Raw genomic sequence first — 15000 nt, 5'->3', positions numbered from 1 at the left:
GAATCGCCGTAGTTGAGCGCATCTTCACCGAACACGAACGGAGCTATCTTGGGGGGTGCTGGAGACGAGAAAACGGAACGGGATTGGCAGGAAGAAGGCACTGTTAGCGTTACCCCTTGTACATCATGCTGCTAATATATTGGCAAAAAAGGACCTTAATGTCACATTTTCTGCCACCTAATCATCAAATTTCAAATTTTGCTACATCCTGCAACCTTTTTGGATGTTAAAATTTATAAAGTAGCTACTTCCAATCGTGATCCATTAATTGCTCTTTTTAATTAATTTTTAAAAGATCTTTTCCATCTTTTCCAAACGAATATTCAATTTTCAAAACAGACGTCCTGTCAGTTCTGTATGGTTTCGCCAATTTCTAGGCTTAAAATCTCATAATGTGAACGCTACAAAAAAGAAATTACTACCGAATATTAACAATCTGGACAAGGGGTAACTCTGACAGTGAGTGGGATATGATTAAACAAGGAAATACGGTAAGGGATAAACTGCTAGGCAGCAACCGCATGGACCATCCCTAACCATTGACATTGAGTACGGCCGAGAAGGACGCCATTTCGGCATGATTCGTCGCCCGGCACGTATAGTTTCCAACGTGCCGCTCGTTCACACCGTCGATCGACAACGCTTTCGCTTTTTTGCCAAAATCCGCCTGGTTGATGTTATAGAACGGATCGAGCTGATCCACCGGCAGCTCATTCAGGTACCACTGGATCCGAATCGGGAAGTCACCCGACGTAATGCTGCAGTAGATCAGCGCCGAGTCGCCATAGTTCAGTGGTTCATCACCGAACGTGAACGGTGCTATCTTGGGTGGAACTGTAACACGTAACACAACGATTGAGGGACTCGTTATGCATCGATTTCTTGCCGACAAATGACAACTTGGCACAAGGGGACAGAGGATGGACATGGGATTGCGAAACGAAAACGAACGAAGCAGGAGGTCCCAACGGTGGGTCACCGACCGTTCACTATCAGCTCATGGCTGTACTCGACCGAACTGGCCACGTTCGTTGCCTTGCAGCTGTACAGACCAGCGTAGCGTGCATCGACCTCATCGATCGACAACGCCTTGGTGCGCTTCCCGAAGTCGGCCACTTTAAGCTTGTCCAGCTCGTGATGATACCGCGTCAACGGTTTGCCATTGAAGAACCACTCAATATCGATCGGCAGATCGCCAGAGATGATGTTACAGGTGACCGATGCCGACTCACCGTAGTTCATCGGTTCCTCGCCGAACGAAAAGGGAGCAATCTTGGGTGGCACTAGTGGGGGGAGGGGTAGGATGTTGGAACAATAGAAAAAGGTCCAAAGGAAGAAGGAGACAAACAACGCTAATGAAAAACTTGGTGTCTTGGTTTCCCAGCCAGCTCACCATTCACCAGCAGCTCAGCAATGTATCGGACACTACCGGCATCGTTGGACGCTTCGCACGAATAGTTCCCAGCGTGATGCCCATGCACCGAGTCAATGTTGAGCACACTCAAACGCTTCCCAATGTTGGTCACCTTAATCGTATCGTGATCGTGGATCGGATACCCATTCAAATACCACCGGACGGACAGTGGCGGATCCCCGGAAAGCACATTACACTGAACGGAACCGGAATCACCAAAGTTCATCGGTTCCTCACCGAACGTAAAGGGAAATATCTTCGGAGGGACTAAAAGGAGGACAAGTGTGTAGGAGGAAGACAAGGAAGTTACTAGAAAAGCACCGTGACTCTAACCATTAACCCGCAGCTCAGCGGTGAAGGAAACCGTATCGGCATCATTCTTTGCCTCGCACGTATAGTTGCCAGCGTGGCGCCCATGGACGGAGTCGATGTTCAGCACACTTAACCGCTTCCCGATACTGGTCACGGTAACGGTATGATCGTCGGCCATCGGATACCCATTCAGATACCAGCGGATCGCGAGAGGAAAATCCCCAGACAGCACATTACACTGCACGGATCCTGAGTCACCGGAGTTCATCGTCTCTTCGCCGAAACTGAACGGTACGATCTTGGGAGGAACTGAGTGGAGGGCGGAAAGCGGAAACGGAAAGGAAATAAAACGGAAACCACGCGATCAGCCGTACCATTCACTAGCAGGGCAGCAGTGAAGTGCACTACATCGGCCAGATTTGAGGCCTCGCAGGTGTAATTCCCAGCATGCCGTGCCCTAACCGCATCGATCGTGAGGGCCTTTGCCCGTTTGCCGATCTGTGTGATCGTGGTAGCCGGATCATCAATGAGGGCACCGTTGAAGTACCAGCGGATACCCAGAGGTAGATCTCCCGATGGTACATTACACTGTATCGAACCCGAGTCACCCTCGTTCATCGGTTCCTCACCGAAGCTGAAGGGAAAGATTTTGGGTGGAACTGGAATCAGAGAGGACACCGTGCGGTGATGAGAATGAAGAGAACCGAACCTAAGGAACCGGCGGAAAAGAGTTTGTGGAGTTGTACAAAAAAGGGAAGCAAAGGATCTTCTTCTTAGTTCTAAAAAAAGGACGTCGCAGAGCAAAAAACCAACCCTTCACGATCAGCTCGCTACCCTGCTCGACCACTCCCGCCCTGTTCCGGGCCCGGCAGCTGTAGTTGCCCGCGTGATGATCGCGTATCGCCTCGATCGTCAGCGTACTGACGCGCCGCCCAGAGTGTACGATCGATAGACCGTAATCGTTGGCCTTCGCGATCAGCTCACCACCGTGCAGCCACTCGATCTCAATCGGCAAATCACCGAGCGTGACCGCACACTGCACCGTCACGAAGCTGTCGATGTACGCCGGTTCCTCGCCAAAGGAAAATGGAAATATTTTCGGCAGAACTACCGCGAGCGAAACATACGTGTGAGCGTGAGAGTTAAGAATCAAGGCAAGACTGAGGTTACAAAAGGGAAATACAGGTGGTTGATCATGCAACAAATGGTACAAGAACAAGGAATCCATAAAACCAAGGGGAAATCTTGGGGTTATTAACACAATCGCACAGAGAAATACGCTAGCCACAGGGTGTACCATTGACAAACAGTTCCGCCGATTGGTTGCGGCTACTGGCCACATTCCGTGCAATACAGGTGTACACGCCCGAGTGTTCCGCCGTAACCGACGGGATATTCAGTGAACTCGATCGTTTGCCGATCGACGTAAGCTCGATGTTCGACCGGATCCGTATCGGTTTCCCATTGAACAGCCAGCTGATCTCGATCGGTAGATCACCCTTCGATACGTGGCACGTCACCTGTACGCTTTCCTCCGAGTCGACGTGCTCCTCGAAGTGAAAGGGATTAATAACCGGAGGAGCTACCCAGAGAGGTGCAGGCAGAGGATAGAGGAGGAATCGGAAGAAAGGGCGGGGATTAATACGAGGACAAACCATTGATGATCAGTTCGGCGTTAGAGGTCGCTTCACCGGCCCTGTTCTTTACGCGACACTCGTACGATCCACGATGTTGCGGAGCGATTGAGTTGATACTGAGCGAGCTTAGCTTTTCCGAGAGCTTCACCACCGTGATGCCTTCGTTTTCCGAAGAGATCGGTACACTGTTGAGATACCAGCGGATCTCGAGCGGTGAGTCACCCTTCACCACCATACAGTTCACTGCGACACTATCGCCCGTATTAAGGATCTCCTCCCCGAAGCTAAAGTGCATAATCGTGGGTACCACTGGGGCGCAGACAATGGACCGATACAGGATGGGGATAATGATATGGAAACAGAAAAACAGGGAAGCGGGATGCTTAGCAATGCATAGGACTTCAATCCAGTGTACCATTTATGATGAGATCCGCCGATTGTACCGCTTCACCGGCACGGTTCTTGGCACGACACTCGTATGCTCCCCGGTTGAAGTCACCAATTGGATCGATGCTGAGCGAACTGAGCCGCTCTGACATTCTCGCTATGATGATACCATTCCCATTCGTTGGTAACTGTTTACCATTGAAATACCAGCGGATCTCGAGCGGTGCATCACCCTTGAATACCATACAGTTGACTGCCGTGCTTTCGCCGGAATTGAGTGGATCTTCGCCGAACGTGAACGGTGTAATCGATGGAGGTACTTTACGAAGGATGAAGGGGAATGTTTTGGAGACAAAAATAGGAAAGAAGGAAAAGTGTCAGTGCAAGTGGTGCTGCTCATGGATCCACTAACCCAAAACCTTCAGCTGCGACGTATGGCGCACTTCACCGGCACGGTTCCGTCCCAGGCAGGTGTAGTTACCGGCATGCCGTGAGCTAACCGACTCGATGGTCAGCATACTGACCCGGTGACCGCTCTTCGTTATGATTATCCCATCGTCCCCATTCGTAAACAACGGTTGCCCATTGAAAGACCAGAATATCTCGATCGGTGCGTCCCCTTTCGTCACGGCACAACTGACCGTGGTCATGCTGGACGTATCGAACGGTTCATCACCAAAGTCGAAGGGCATAATGTAGGGAACAACTGTAGAATGACGACATTGGTGGTTAATTTGGAAGGAACGGGCGGCAAGGAGCAATAAGGAAGGTAAAACTAGTGCCACGCGGAGTGGATCCTATGCGCTGCAAACCTATCACTATCAACTGAGAACTGTGTTCCACGGTGCCAGCACCATTCCGTGCCGCGCAGGTATAGTTCCCGGCATGCCGGGGCTGTACGGATTCGATCGACAGTAGACTACTCCGTTGACCACTCTTCGTGATCAGAATTCCGTCGCTGGTGTGAATCTGACGATCATCGAACATCCATGTGATCTCGATCGGTAGATCACCCTTCGTTACCGTGCAGCTAACCGTCACGGCACTGTAGATATCGAACGGATCCTCACCGAACTCGAACGGATGAATGATGGGCAGAACTGACGAAGCGTCGAGTTGAGACGTAGAAAGGAAGTTGGGCGATGGAACAAAAAAAAAAGCAGAAGAAAGCGATAAAAGCAAAGTCTCTTCACCAACCCATCACATTCAGCGTCGCCGAATACTCGGCCGTACCGGCCGTATTGTTTGCCAGGCAGCTATAGTTCCCGGCATGCCGGGGTTGTACGGATTCGATCGAAAGCACACTAATACGATGACCACTGCTCGTGATAAGTACCCCATCGCCCGTACGAATTTGACGATCATTGAACAACCACACGATCTCGATGGGGAGATCACCCTTCGTAACAACACAGCTAACCGTGGTGGCACTGTAGATATCGAACGGTTCTTCCCCGAACTCGAACGGAAGAATAATGGGGAGGACTAGAAGTACACCACAGATGCGACACAGAACCTCACTAATGTAACAAAAAAATCCACATGGAATGGAACAGGGGAAGGATTGATAATGGGCTGGTGTTTAAGCATTTGCAAACGGACCAAAACTGGTCACGCACCCATAACCATCAGTTCCGCCGAGTGACTTGCCATACCGGCCGGATTCTTCGCGATGCAGGTGTAATTCCCAGCGTGACGCGGTTGCACCGATTCTATCGAAAGCATACTAACCCTCTGCCCACCGGCGGTAATCAGTACACCGTCGCTAGTACGCAGCCGGTACGAGTTGAAGTACCATTCGATCTCGATCGGTGAATCGCCCTTTGTAACTGCGCACGTTACCGTTCCAGTCGAGTAGATATCGAACGGTTCATCCCCGAATTCGAACGGCATTATGATGGGAACGACTACAGATTGGAACGGGGATCGGAAGTGGAACATAAAAAGCAAATGAATATGAATAGCAAACTCCCACGACTAACCCATCACCCTCAGCTCCGACGAATGTTGTGCTTCACCGGCACGATTCTTCGCAATACAGGTGTAATTCCCAGCGTGACGTGGTTGTACTGATTCGATCGAAAGAAAGCTAATCTTTTGGCCATTGCTGGTGATCAGCACACCATCGCTGGTGCGCAGCCGGTGATCGTTGAACAGCCAGATCAGTTCGATCGGTGAGTCGCCCTTGGTGACCGCGCACGTCACCGTACTGGTGGAGTAGATATCGAACGGTTCATCCCCAAACTCGAACGGCATTATGATTGGAGTTACTTTGGAGCGAGAAAAGTGATGACGGAATGATTGACAGTGACATGGGGACAAGGTTTAGAGGTGAAAAAGGAAGGAATAAAATGACACCAAACAGTCACGCAGAAACACGCAGTTACACTACCAATCACTTTCAGTTCCGACGTGTGCTCGACAAACCCGGCCTTGTTCCGGGCGACACAGGTATAGTTCCCGGAGTGTCTCGCCTGTACCGACTCGATGTAAAGCAGGCTCATCTTCTGACCGCTCTTCGTGATCGTAATACCATCGTTGGAGAAGATCTTACTCCCATTGAACATCCAATTGATCTCGATGGGTGTATCACCCTTCGCCACCGCACAGCTCACCGTGGTCGTACTGTGTAGATCCGCCGGTTCCTCACCAAACTCGAACGGCAACAGAATCGGCGGGACTTTGAATCGCACGTTGGGCAAACGGGGAATTAGGAAGGAAGTGCAAAAAGGGAGAAACGAAGATGAAACCGAAGCTCATTACCGATCACCTTCAACTCGGACGTGTGCTCCACGAATCCGGCCTTATTGCGTGCCACGCACGTGTAATTGCCAGCATGGCGCGGTTGTACGGATTCAATCGAGAGAATACTAATCTTCTGACCACTCTTCGTGATCAGGATACCGTCGTTCGAGTGTATCTTACTCCCATTGAACATCCAGTTGATCTCGATCGGCGTATCACCCTTGGCCACCGCACAGCTAACCGTCGTTGTGCTGGCCATATCCGCCGGTTCCTCACCAAACTCAAACGGAAGCAGAATAGGACGCACTGGGAGAGGTGGGTGTTGCGAAAAAAGGGAGGAAGGGTATGAAACAAAATGCTTCAGCACGCTATGTTACCGATCACTTTCAACTCCGACGTATGTTCCGCAAACCCAGCACGGTTCCTAGCGACGCACGTATAGTTCCCGGCGTGACGTGCCTGTACCGATTCGATCGAGAGAAAGCTTATCTTCTGGCCACTCTTCGTGATCAGTATACCATCGGAGGTGAAGATTTTGCTACCGTTGAACATCCAGTTGATCTCGATCGGTGCGTCACCCTTCGCTACAGCGCAGTTGACCGACATCGTGCTCTGCACATCGGCCGGTTCCTCTCCGAACTCGAACGGCAGCAGTATTGGTGGAACTTTAGGACAATTCCCAGCAGGGGGGGAGGAGGAAAGGATAATCAGGAAGCAAAGGAGCAAAAACAAAAGAAAACAATCATTCTAATGTCCTACCGATCACTTTCAGCTCGGACGTATGTTCCGCCGTACCGGCCCGGTTACTAGCGAGACAAGTGTAGTTTCCAGCGTGCCGTGGCTGAACCGAATCGATCGACAGCATACTAATCTTTTGACCACTCTTCGTTATAGACACCTCATCGCTTGGCCCTATTTTGCGCCCCTCAAACAGCCACTCGATCTCGAGCGGTAAGTCACCCTTGGCCACGGCACAGCTTACCATCGTCGTGCTCTGGACATCGGCCGGTTCCTCGCCAAACTCGAACGGAAGCAAAATTGGAACCACTTTCGTAGAGGAGAACAAGGACGCGGGGAGGTTATAATAAAGGGTTGCAGGAAGGAAAGTAAAGGACTAATTGCAACACATTGAAACTCTGTTTTGCCTGTACGTGGCAAGCATATCCTCTAACTTATCACTTTCAACTCGGAACTGTGCTCCACGAATCCGGCCTTATTACGCGCCACGCACGTATACCGGCCGGCGTGTCTCGGTTGCACGGAGTCGATAAAGAGAATGCTCATTTTGGGTCCCGATTTAGTGATCGTGACACTATCGCTCGAACTGAGACTCGCGCCATTGAACATCCAGTTGATATCGATCGGCAGGTCACCCTTTACCACCGCACAGCTCACCGTAGACGTCGTCAACATATCGAACGGTTCATCACCAAACTCGAACGGCATTATTAGTGGTTGAACTTGTGGGGGGGTCACACAGATAACATGGAGAAACAGGGTCATTCTATGGGGACTGAATGCGGGATATTGAAAATCAAAAAAACCACTGGGAAATACAAAAACAAATGGAATGCAGGGCATGGCTTGCGAATTGAATTACCTATCACCTTCAGTTCGGCCGTATGATTCGCTTGACCGGCCATATTTTTGGCAGTACACGTAAAGTTACCGGCATGGACCGCATGGACCGATTCAATCGTTAACATACTGATACGCTGCCCACTCTTGGACACCACTATACCGGACTCTCCTACAGGCACCTCTTGACCATTGAACAACCAACCAAAGCTGAGTGGCGTATCACCCTTGGTCACAGCGCACTGAACCGTCGCCATACTCAGCTCATCGAGTGCTTCCTCGCCAAACTCAAATGGCAAGATCACCGGCAGCACTGACGCGCAAAAGCAAAGATACATTTGAAAATAGCAAGAAGTAGCTAACAACGTCGATACTTTGGAGAATATTATGGGGACAAGTGGGTATCAGGGTAAAGGAGATAAAAAAAGCTCATTTTTTACAACTCAGCCAACACTTTGCGCACCTATAACTTGCAGCAGCGAGGTGTGCGTCACCTCCCCAGCACGGTTCGCCGCGTGACACGTATAGTTGCCGCTGTGCCGCGAATGTACCGACTCGATCGTCAGCATGCTCGCCTTGTGACCACTCTTCATGATCAGTATCCCATCGTTGGTGACAATCCGGCGCCCATTAAACAACCAGCTTATATCGATCGGTGTATCACCCTTCGTGACGATACAGCTAACCGACGCGGTACTGCCAGTATCGAACGGTTCCTCCCCAAACTCGAATGGCAGTATGATCGGAATTACTGTTACCAGCAGCAAACAATTAACAAACGTAGACCATTTTAGGACGAATGGAAGGAAAGGAGAAAAAAAAACAGGACCGTAGCTTATGAAACCGTCACCGATGATCACCGTTTACCTATCACTCGCAGCGTGGACGTATGTTCGGCCGTTCCGGCCTGACTACGCGCACTGCAGGTGTAGTTGCCAGCTTGCTTCGAAAGTACGGAATCGATCGATAGGATCGAAATTTTGTTGCCACCCCTATTGACCAGCACACCGTCAGCGGCGGACAGTCGACGGCCATTAAACAGCCAGCTTATGTCGATCGGTGCGTCACCTTTCGTGACGATACAGCTCACCGAAACCGTGCTGCCCGTGTCGTACGCATCGTCTCCGAACTCGAAGGGAAATATGATCGGCACCACTACCACCAGCAGCAAACCGATCGAATCGCGAACCACCGGGCAACCGGAACCGGAAATTGGGACGGAGTAAGGACAAAAAAAAAGGACGAATAAAGGGATCTGCACTGCACTTAGCTCTTACCCATGACCTGCAGTTCGGCACCATACTTGGTGCTCCCGGCGCGGTTACTAGCGTGACACGTGTAATTACCGGCATGTCGCGAATCGACCGCATCGATCGAGAGTAATGATACCCGGGGACCCCCTTTTGTGATCGTAGCACCATCGTTCGCTGTTAACCGACGGCCATTGAAAGACCAACCGATATCGATCGGTACATCCCCTTTCGTCACGATACAGCTTACCGAGGCTGTGCTGCCCGTATCGAAGGCCTCTTCACCGAACTCAAAGGGCAAGATGAGCGGAACCACTGGATGGATGGAATCACATTGACGTAATTGACAAACAACAAACAGGACATAGATTGATTGGTGGTGTAGGAATAGGATGCAGGAGTAGAAACATCCGCGAAGGACTAGGGCAAACAACTGGCACCCCTTCCCATCTTACCCATAACCTGGAGCTCCGCCGTGTGCTGCACCTGACCGGCGGCATTCTGAGCGGAACAGGTGTAATTGCCGGCATGGCGCGATAAGACGGACTCGATCGACAGAATACTGATCTTACCACCACTTTTGGTGATCATGAGCCCCTCGTCCTTCCCGATCCGCCGTCCATTGAAGGACCAGCTGATGTCGATCGGTGTGTCACCCTTGGTGACGATACAACTGACCGAAGCCGTACTCCCCGAATCGAACGCTTCCTCGCCGAACTCAAATGGAAGGATAATCGGAACAACTAGCAGTTCCAACAGTTTATAGTGAGGCGGAGCAGAATTGGAGGATTTGAAGGGAAGGGCAATCGAAAGTAAACAAAAACGAAAAAACGAAGTATTATACAGAAGATCCATTTCCTACCGATCACTTTCAACTCGGAACCATGCTCGACACTTCCGGCTGCATTGCTGGCACGACAGGTATAGTTGCCAGCGTGCCGTGACCGAATGGATTCAATGTACAGTGTGCTCATCTTTTGCCCCAACTTGGACACCGTTACGCCATCGTTGCTCGCAAGGCGACGCCCATTGAACATCCAGCTAATGTCGATTGGCGTGTCGCCTTTAGTGACGACGCACTGCACGGACACCGTGCTAGAGGAATCGAACGGTTCTTCGCCAAACTCAAACGGCATTATCTGAGGTACGGCTGTGTTTTGATAAGAGCAAATGTGTCGACTATACTGTTTAAAATCTTAATGCGTGCGGAGAAGGAATATTTTGTGGTAGGGATAACTGTAAAATTTAGATTAATAGCGATGAGATGTACCGATCACTTTCAACTCGGACGTGTGCTGAGATTCTCCTGCCTTATTGCGAGCCACACAGGTGTAATTTCCGGCATGACGCGATTGAACGGACTCGATTGACAAGATGCTAATCTTTTGACCACTTTTCATAATCGCAATTCCGTCGTCAGTCGTAACGCGGTTACCATTAAGAAGCCATTCGATCATGATCGGTGTGTCACCCTTCGAGACAACACAGTTTATCGATACCGTACTATGCGAATCGAATGGTTCTTCTCCGAACTCAAACGGCATAATCTGGGGAACCGCTAAACATCGACATAAAAGTGAAATTGTTATCTATAAAAAACTAACCACTCGAGTAATCTCCAGTTCCTAGTGCTTAGTGTGTTGGACGAGTCAAATGAAGGAGTTGAAATTGGAGGAAGGGATAACTAAAAAGAGTTAATCTCTGGCGATGAAGTTTACCGATCACTTTCAACTCGGATGTGTGCTGCGATTCTCCAGCCTTATTGCGGGCCACACAGGTGTAGTTGCCAGCATGACGAGACTCCACGGACTCGATCGACAGCATGCTGATCTTTTGGCCACTTTTCATTATCATAATGCCGTCGTCATTCGTTACGCGGTTACCATTAAGCAGCCATTCGATCATGATCGGCGTGTCTCCCTTAGAGACGGCACAGTTGATCGATACCATGCTAGAGGAATCAAAGGGCTCTTCTCCGAACTCAAACGGCATAATCTGTGGTACCGCTGTATTTCGATGGAAACAAAATTGTTGTCTACTTGTATCGCATGTGTTCTAATCCTATTCATTCCTAAGTCTTTCAATGTGATTGATGAAACGAACGGTGGAGATGTGTGTTGAGGAAGGGACATCTTAAAAAACTAATTTAATAGCGACGGATTTTACCGATCACTTTCAATTCGGACGTGTGCTGCGATTCTCCTGCCTTATTACGGGCCACACATGTGTAATTTCCGGCATGACGCGATTGAACGGACTCGATTGACAAGATGCTTATCTTTTGACCACTTTTCATAATCGCAATTCCGTCGTCAGTCGTAACGCGATTACCATTGAACAACCATTCGATCATGATCGGTGTATCGCCCTTCGAAACGACACAATTGATCGACACCGTATTCATCATGTCGACAGGCTCTTCGCCAAAATCGAACGGAAACACCGATGGTCCGACTTAAAAAATAACGAAAACAGCATGGCGTTAATGGAATGGAGATTAATGATGGACTCAGAAGGACAATGGGATGGGATGCTAAGGCAGGCTAATGTTATGGAACCCAGTATCGTTCCACTTTTCCAATTGTTCTAATCACCGTTCACTTGCAACAGAGCTGTCTGCTGCACCTGTCCTGCCCTGTTCTGGGCGACACATGTGAAGTTACCAGTATGCTGATCGCGAACCGACTCGATCGTCAGCACACTCATACGCTGATTTGTCCGGCTGATCGTTATACCATCCTCGGAGGCGATGCGTCGATCGTTATGCTTCCAGTAAATATCGATCGGAAAATCTCCCTTGTTCACCGTGCACGAGGACGTCACAAGATCGTTCAAGAAGATAATGTCACTGCCGAACTCGATCGGTAGCATTTGGGGCAGAACTGTGAATCAATGATCCCGAACCCGAATGTTCCAGGGGGAGGGTCGAAGAAAGGAATGGAAGGAAAATTTTGTAAAAAAAATACTGCACAGGGATTACGCGCACCATTCACAAACAACGCTGCCGTATGAATGGCTTGACCGGCCCGATTCTCAGCGATGCAACTGTAGTTGCCCGTATGCCGATCCCGTACGGACTCGATCGTGAGGAAGCTGGTGCGTTGGGTTTGGCGAGAGATGAGCACCCCATCACCGGTCACCAGGTGGTGGCCATTTAGCTGCCAACGGATGTCGATCGGTGAGTCACCCTTGCTGACGGTACACGATGCCGACACGGTGTCGAGGGAGAAAATCTCCTCACTACCGAAATCGAAGGGAACGATCTGAGGAAGAACTGCGTGACGCATGAAGGAGTCTCATCAGGAAGGCAGTGTGAGAGGAGGAGTGGCATAAAGCATTCTAAGCATTCCGCAACCAACTGTGGCTTTTGCATCACGAACCATTCACTAGCAGTTGCGAGACGTGCTCGGTGGTTCCGGCGTGGTTCATCGCGATGCAGCTGTAGTTGCCACTGTGGCGGCCACGTACCGATTCTATGCTGAGCGTACTGAGCCTTTGGCTTGGTCTGCTGATTAGCACACCATCGTTCGAGTAGATTTTGTGACCATTGAGTAACCACACGATATCGATCGGTAGATCACCCTTGTTGACGGTGCAGGTAGCAGATACCATGTCCATCGCAAAGACGGCCTCTTCGCCGAATTCAAATGGAACTATCTGGGGTGAAACTGGAGGAAGGGAAGGATCCAAAACAGCGATCAAACCCAGCAAGTGGCAACAAGGGGATAAGAAAAACGAAAAGCGTAAAAAGCTCGGAATCGGAAGGTTCAATCACCGTTCACGAAGAGTACGGCCGTATACTCGACCGTGCCGGCCTGGTTCTTGGCACGACATGTGTAGTTGCCACTGTGACGATCGCGTACTGAGTCTATGCTTAGTGTGCTGATTCGAGTGCTTGTTCGGCTTATCAACACTCCATCGTTTGTGTACAATTTCCGTGCAGTTCCCGCAGTCGGAAAGCTTGGGGCAAACTCCCAGCCAATGTCGATCGGCATGTCGCCCTTGTTGACGGTGCACATGGTGGACACCATATCGAACTGATTGATTTGTTCCTCGCCGAATCCGAACGGTACAATTTGTGGCAGTACTGCGTTCCGGCCGATGAAGGTTAGCATCAACAACGGTGAGCATTAATTAGGTTCTGATTAGATTTGAGAAACCTCTCACCATACGTGCATTGTTCGTGCGTTTATCGTACATATTCACACACAGAGATATGTTTGTTATTTACGAAACATAATGGATCGTTAAAAGCATGGACACCTCAGGGAATCATCGGATGTTAACTTAACGCGCTGTGGCGATACATCCTTTATTCCATCCATGCACAAATTGATCCGTCTGAAATGCTGTAAATGAAGAATAGAAAGAATGGAACATGGAACTTACCCATAACTTGCACTTCCAGCGTGCCACGAGCAGTATATCCTTCCGCATTCTTTGCCACGCATGTGTAGGTTGCCTGGTCAGAGTTACGTTCCACGTTTTCGATGATAAGCGTACCGTTGGGGAACACTTTCTGCTTGCGATTGATCGGCAGTTGTCGGTTGTCTGTGAATAGAAATACTAATTGAATAATCGGAAACAAAAGAGAGATCCCTAATGCACCATACCTCTTTCCCATACGATCGACTCAATCGGATAACCAGCAACTGGGCAGGTGACAATCAGAGTTTCGCCAGCGACGATTGCCTTCTTCTCCATCGTTCTCACATAGGGCAGACCATACACGTTCAACTTGGCAGAATGTTCCGCAACGCCGACCTTGCTGCTAGCAATACACTTGTACAGACCACCATCGTTGGAGTGGATTGATGTAATGTTGAGGTGCGAGACGACATCACCGTTCACCGTCACATACTGGCCGACCTGATACCGTTCGCTGTTCGTGATCTTCTTGCCATCCAGCTCCCAGCTAATTTCGGGCGTGGGATTTCCTCCGGCCACACACTTTAGGAATACCGATGGACCAGGGTGGCGCGTTTCTTCTGGGAATGCCTCTCGGATGATTGGTGGATCAACTAGAGTGACATACGAAACAAACAGATGCATCAATGTTTTGAATTTCTCTCCCAAAGCCTCTAAAAACGAAAGCTACTTACATCGTCCTCCCAGCTTCAGCTCGGCACTGGCCTGCGCACTTTCCTGATCATTCCGGATGAAACACTGATACATGCCCTTATCCTCTTTCTTTACCGATTCGATGCGCAGCACCGCGTCGCTGTGGCCCAACGATTTGCCATCCTTCGTCCAGGAGACGGTTTTGATTGGATTGCCAGAGAATTTGCACGTGAATACGGCCGGGCGTCCAAAGTCGACGGTTTGTGTGCGTGGTTCAATTTTTGCGGCGAGTGGTGCGGTCACGGTAAGAACAGTTTCGACACTCTCACCTCCAACAGAGTTGTTCACGACGCACAGGTACTTTCCGGAATCGTCCACAACGGCATCCTTTATGATGAGCGTACCGGACACTTGCTTCACGCGTTCATCCAACACAACGGCCTTCTTCTGCTGCGTACCTTCGATGTACTTGTACCATCTTTGAAAAGGAAAAAGAAACGTAAAGGTTGCATTAATTGGTGTTGTATGATTTCAAAAGTGGGACAGGGAATTCACAGCATTTTCCATAGTCGAGTGGAACAAAAGCTTACGTGTTGGTACACAAACAAAACTGTTT

At 49.8% G+C, this 15000-nt stretch overlaps 1 protein-coding gene across 1 annotated transcript in view; it reads right to left on the bottom strand.

Annotated features, from left to right (window-relative positions):
- The window catches only part of LOC126578072 (Down syndrome cell adhesion molecule-like protein Dscam2), a 58314-nt gene that overhangs the window by 16791 nt on the left and 26523 nt on the right, over window positions 1-15000 (bottom strand). The window contains exons 9-12 of the mRNA XM_050240272.1: window positions 14426-14862; window positions 13937-14344; window positions 13713-13874; window positions 1394-1681 (exon numbers count right to left, since the gene is read on the bottom strand). Of these exons, the coding sequence (XP_050096229.1) occupies window positions 1394-1681; window positions 13713-13874; window positions 13937-14344; window positions 14426-14862 (1295 nt within the window). The remainder of the gene's footprint in view (window positions 1-1393; window positions 1682-13712; window positions 13875-13936; window positions 14345-14425; window positions 14863-15000) is intronic.

The sequence above is a fragment of the Anopheles aquasalis genome, chromosome 3 (genome assembly GCF_943734665.1).
Source record: "Anopheles aquasalis chromosome 3, idAnoAquaMG_Q_19, whole genome shotgun sequence".
NCBI classification, from domain to species: Eukaryota; Metazoa; Arthropoda; class Insecta; order Diptera; family Culicidae; genus Anopheles; species Anopheles aquasalis.
The sequence above is the reverse complement of the archived record's forward strand: the minus strand, read 5'-3'. Positions and strand labels throughout refer to the sequence as shown.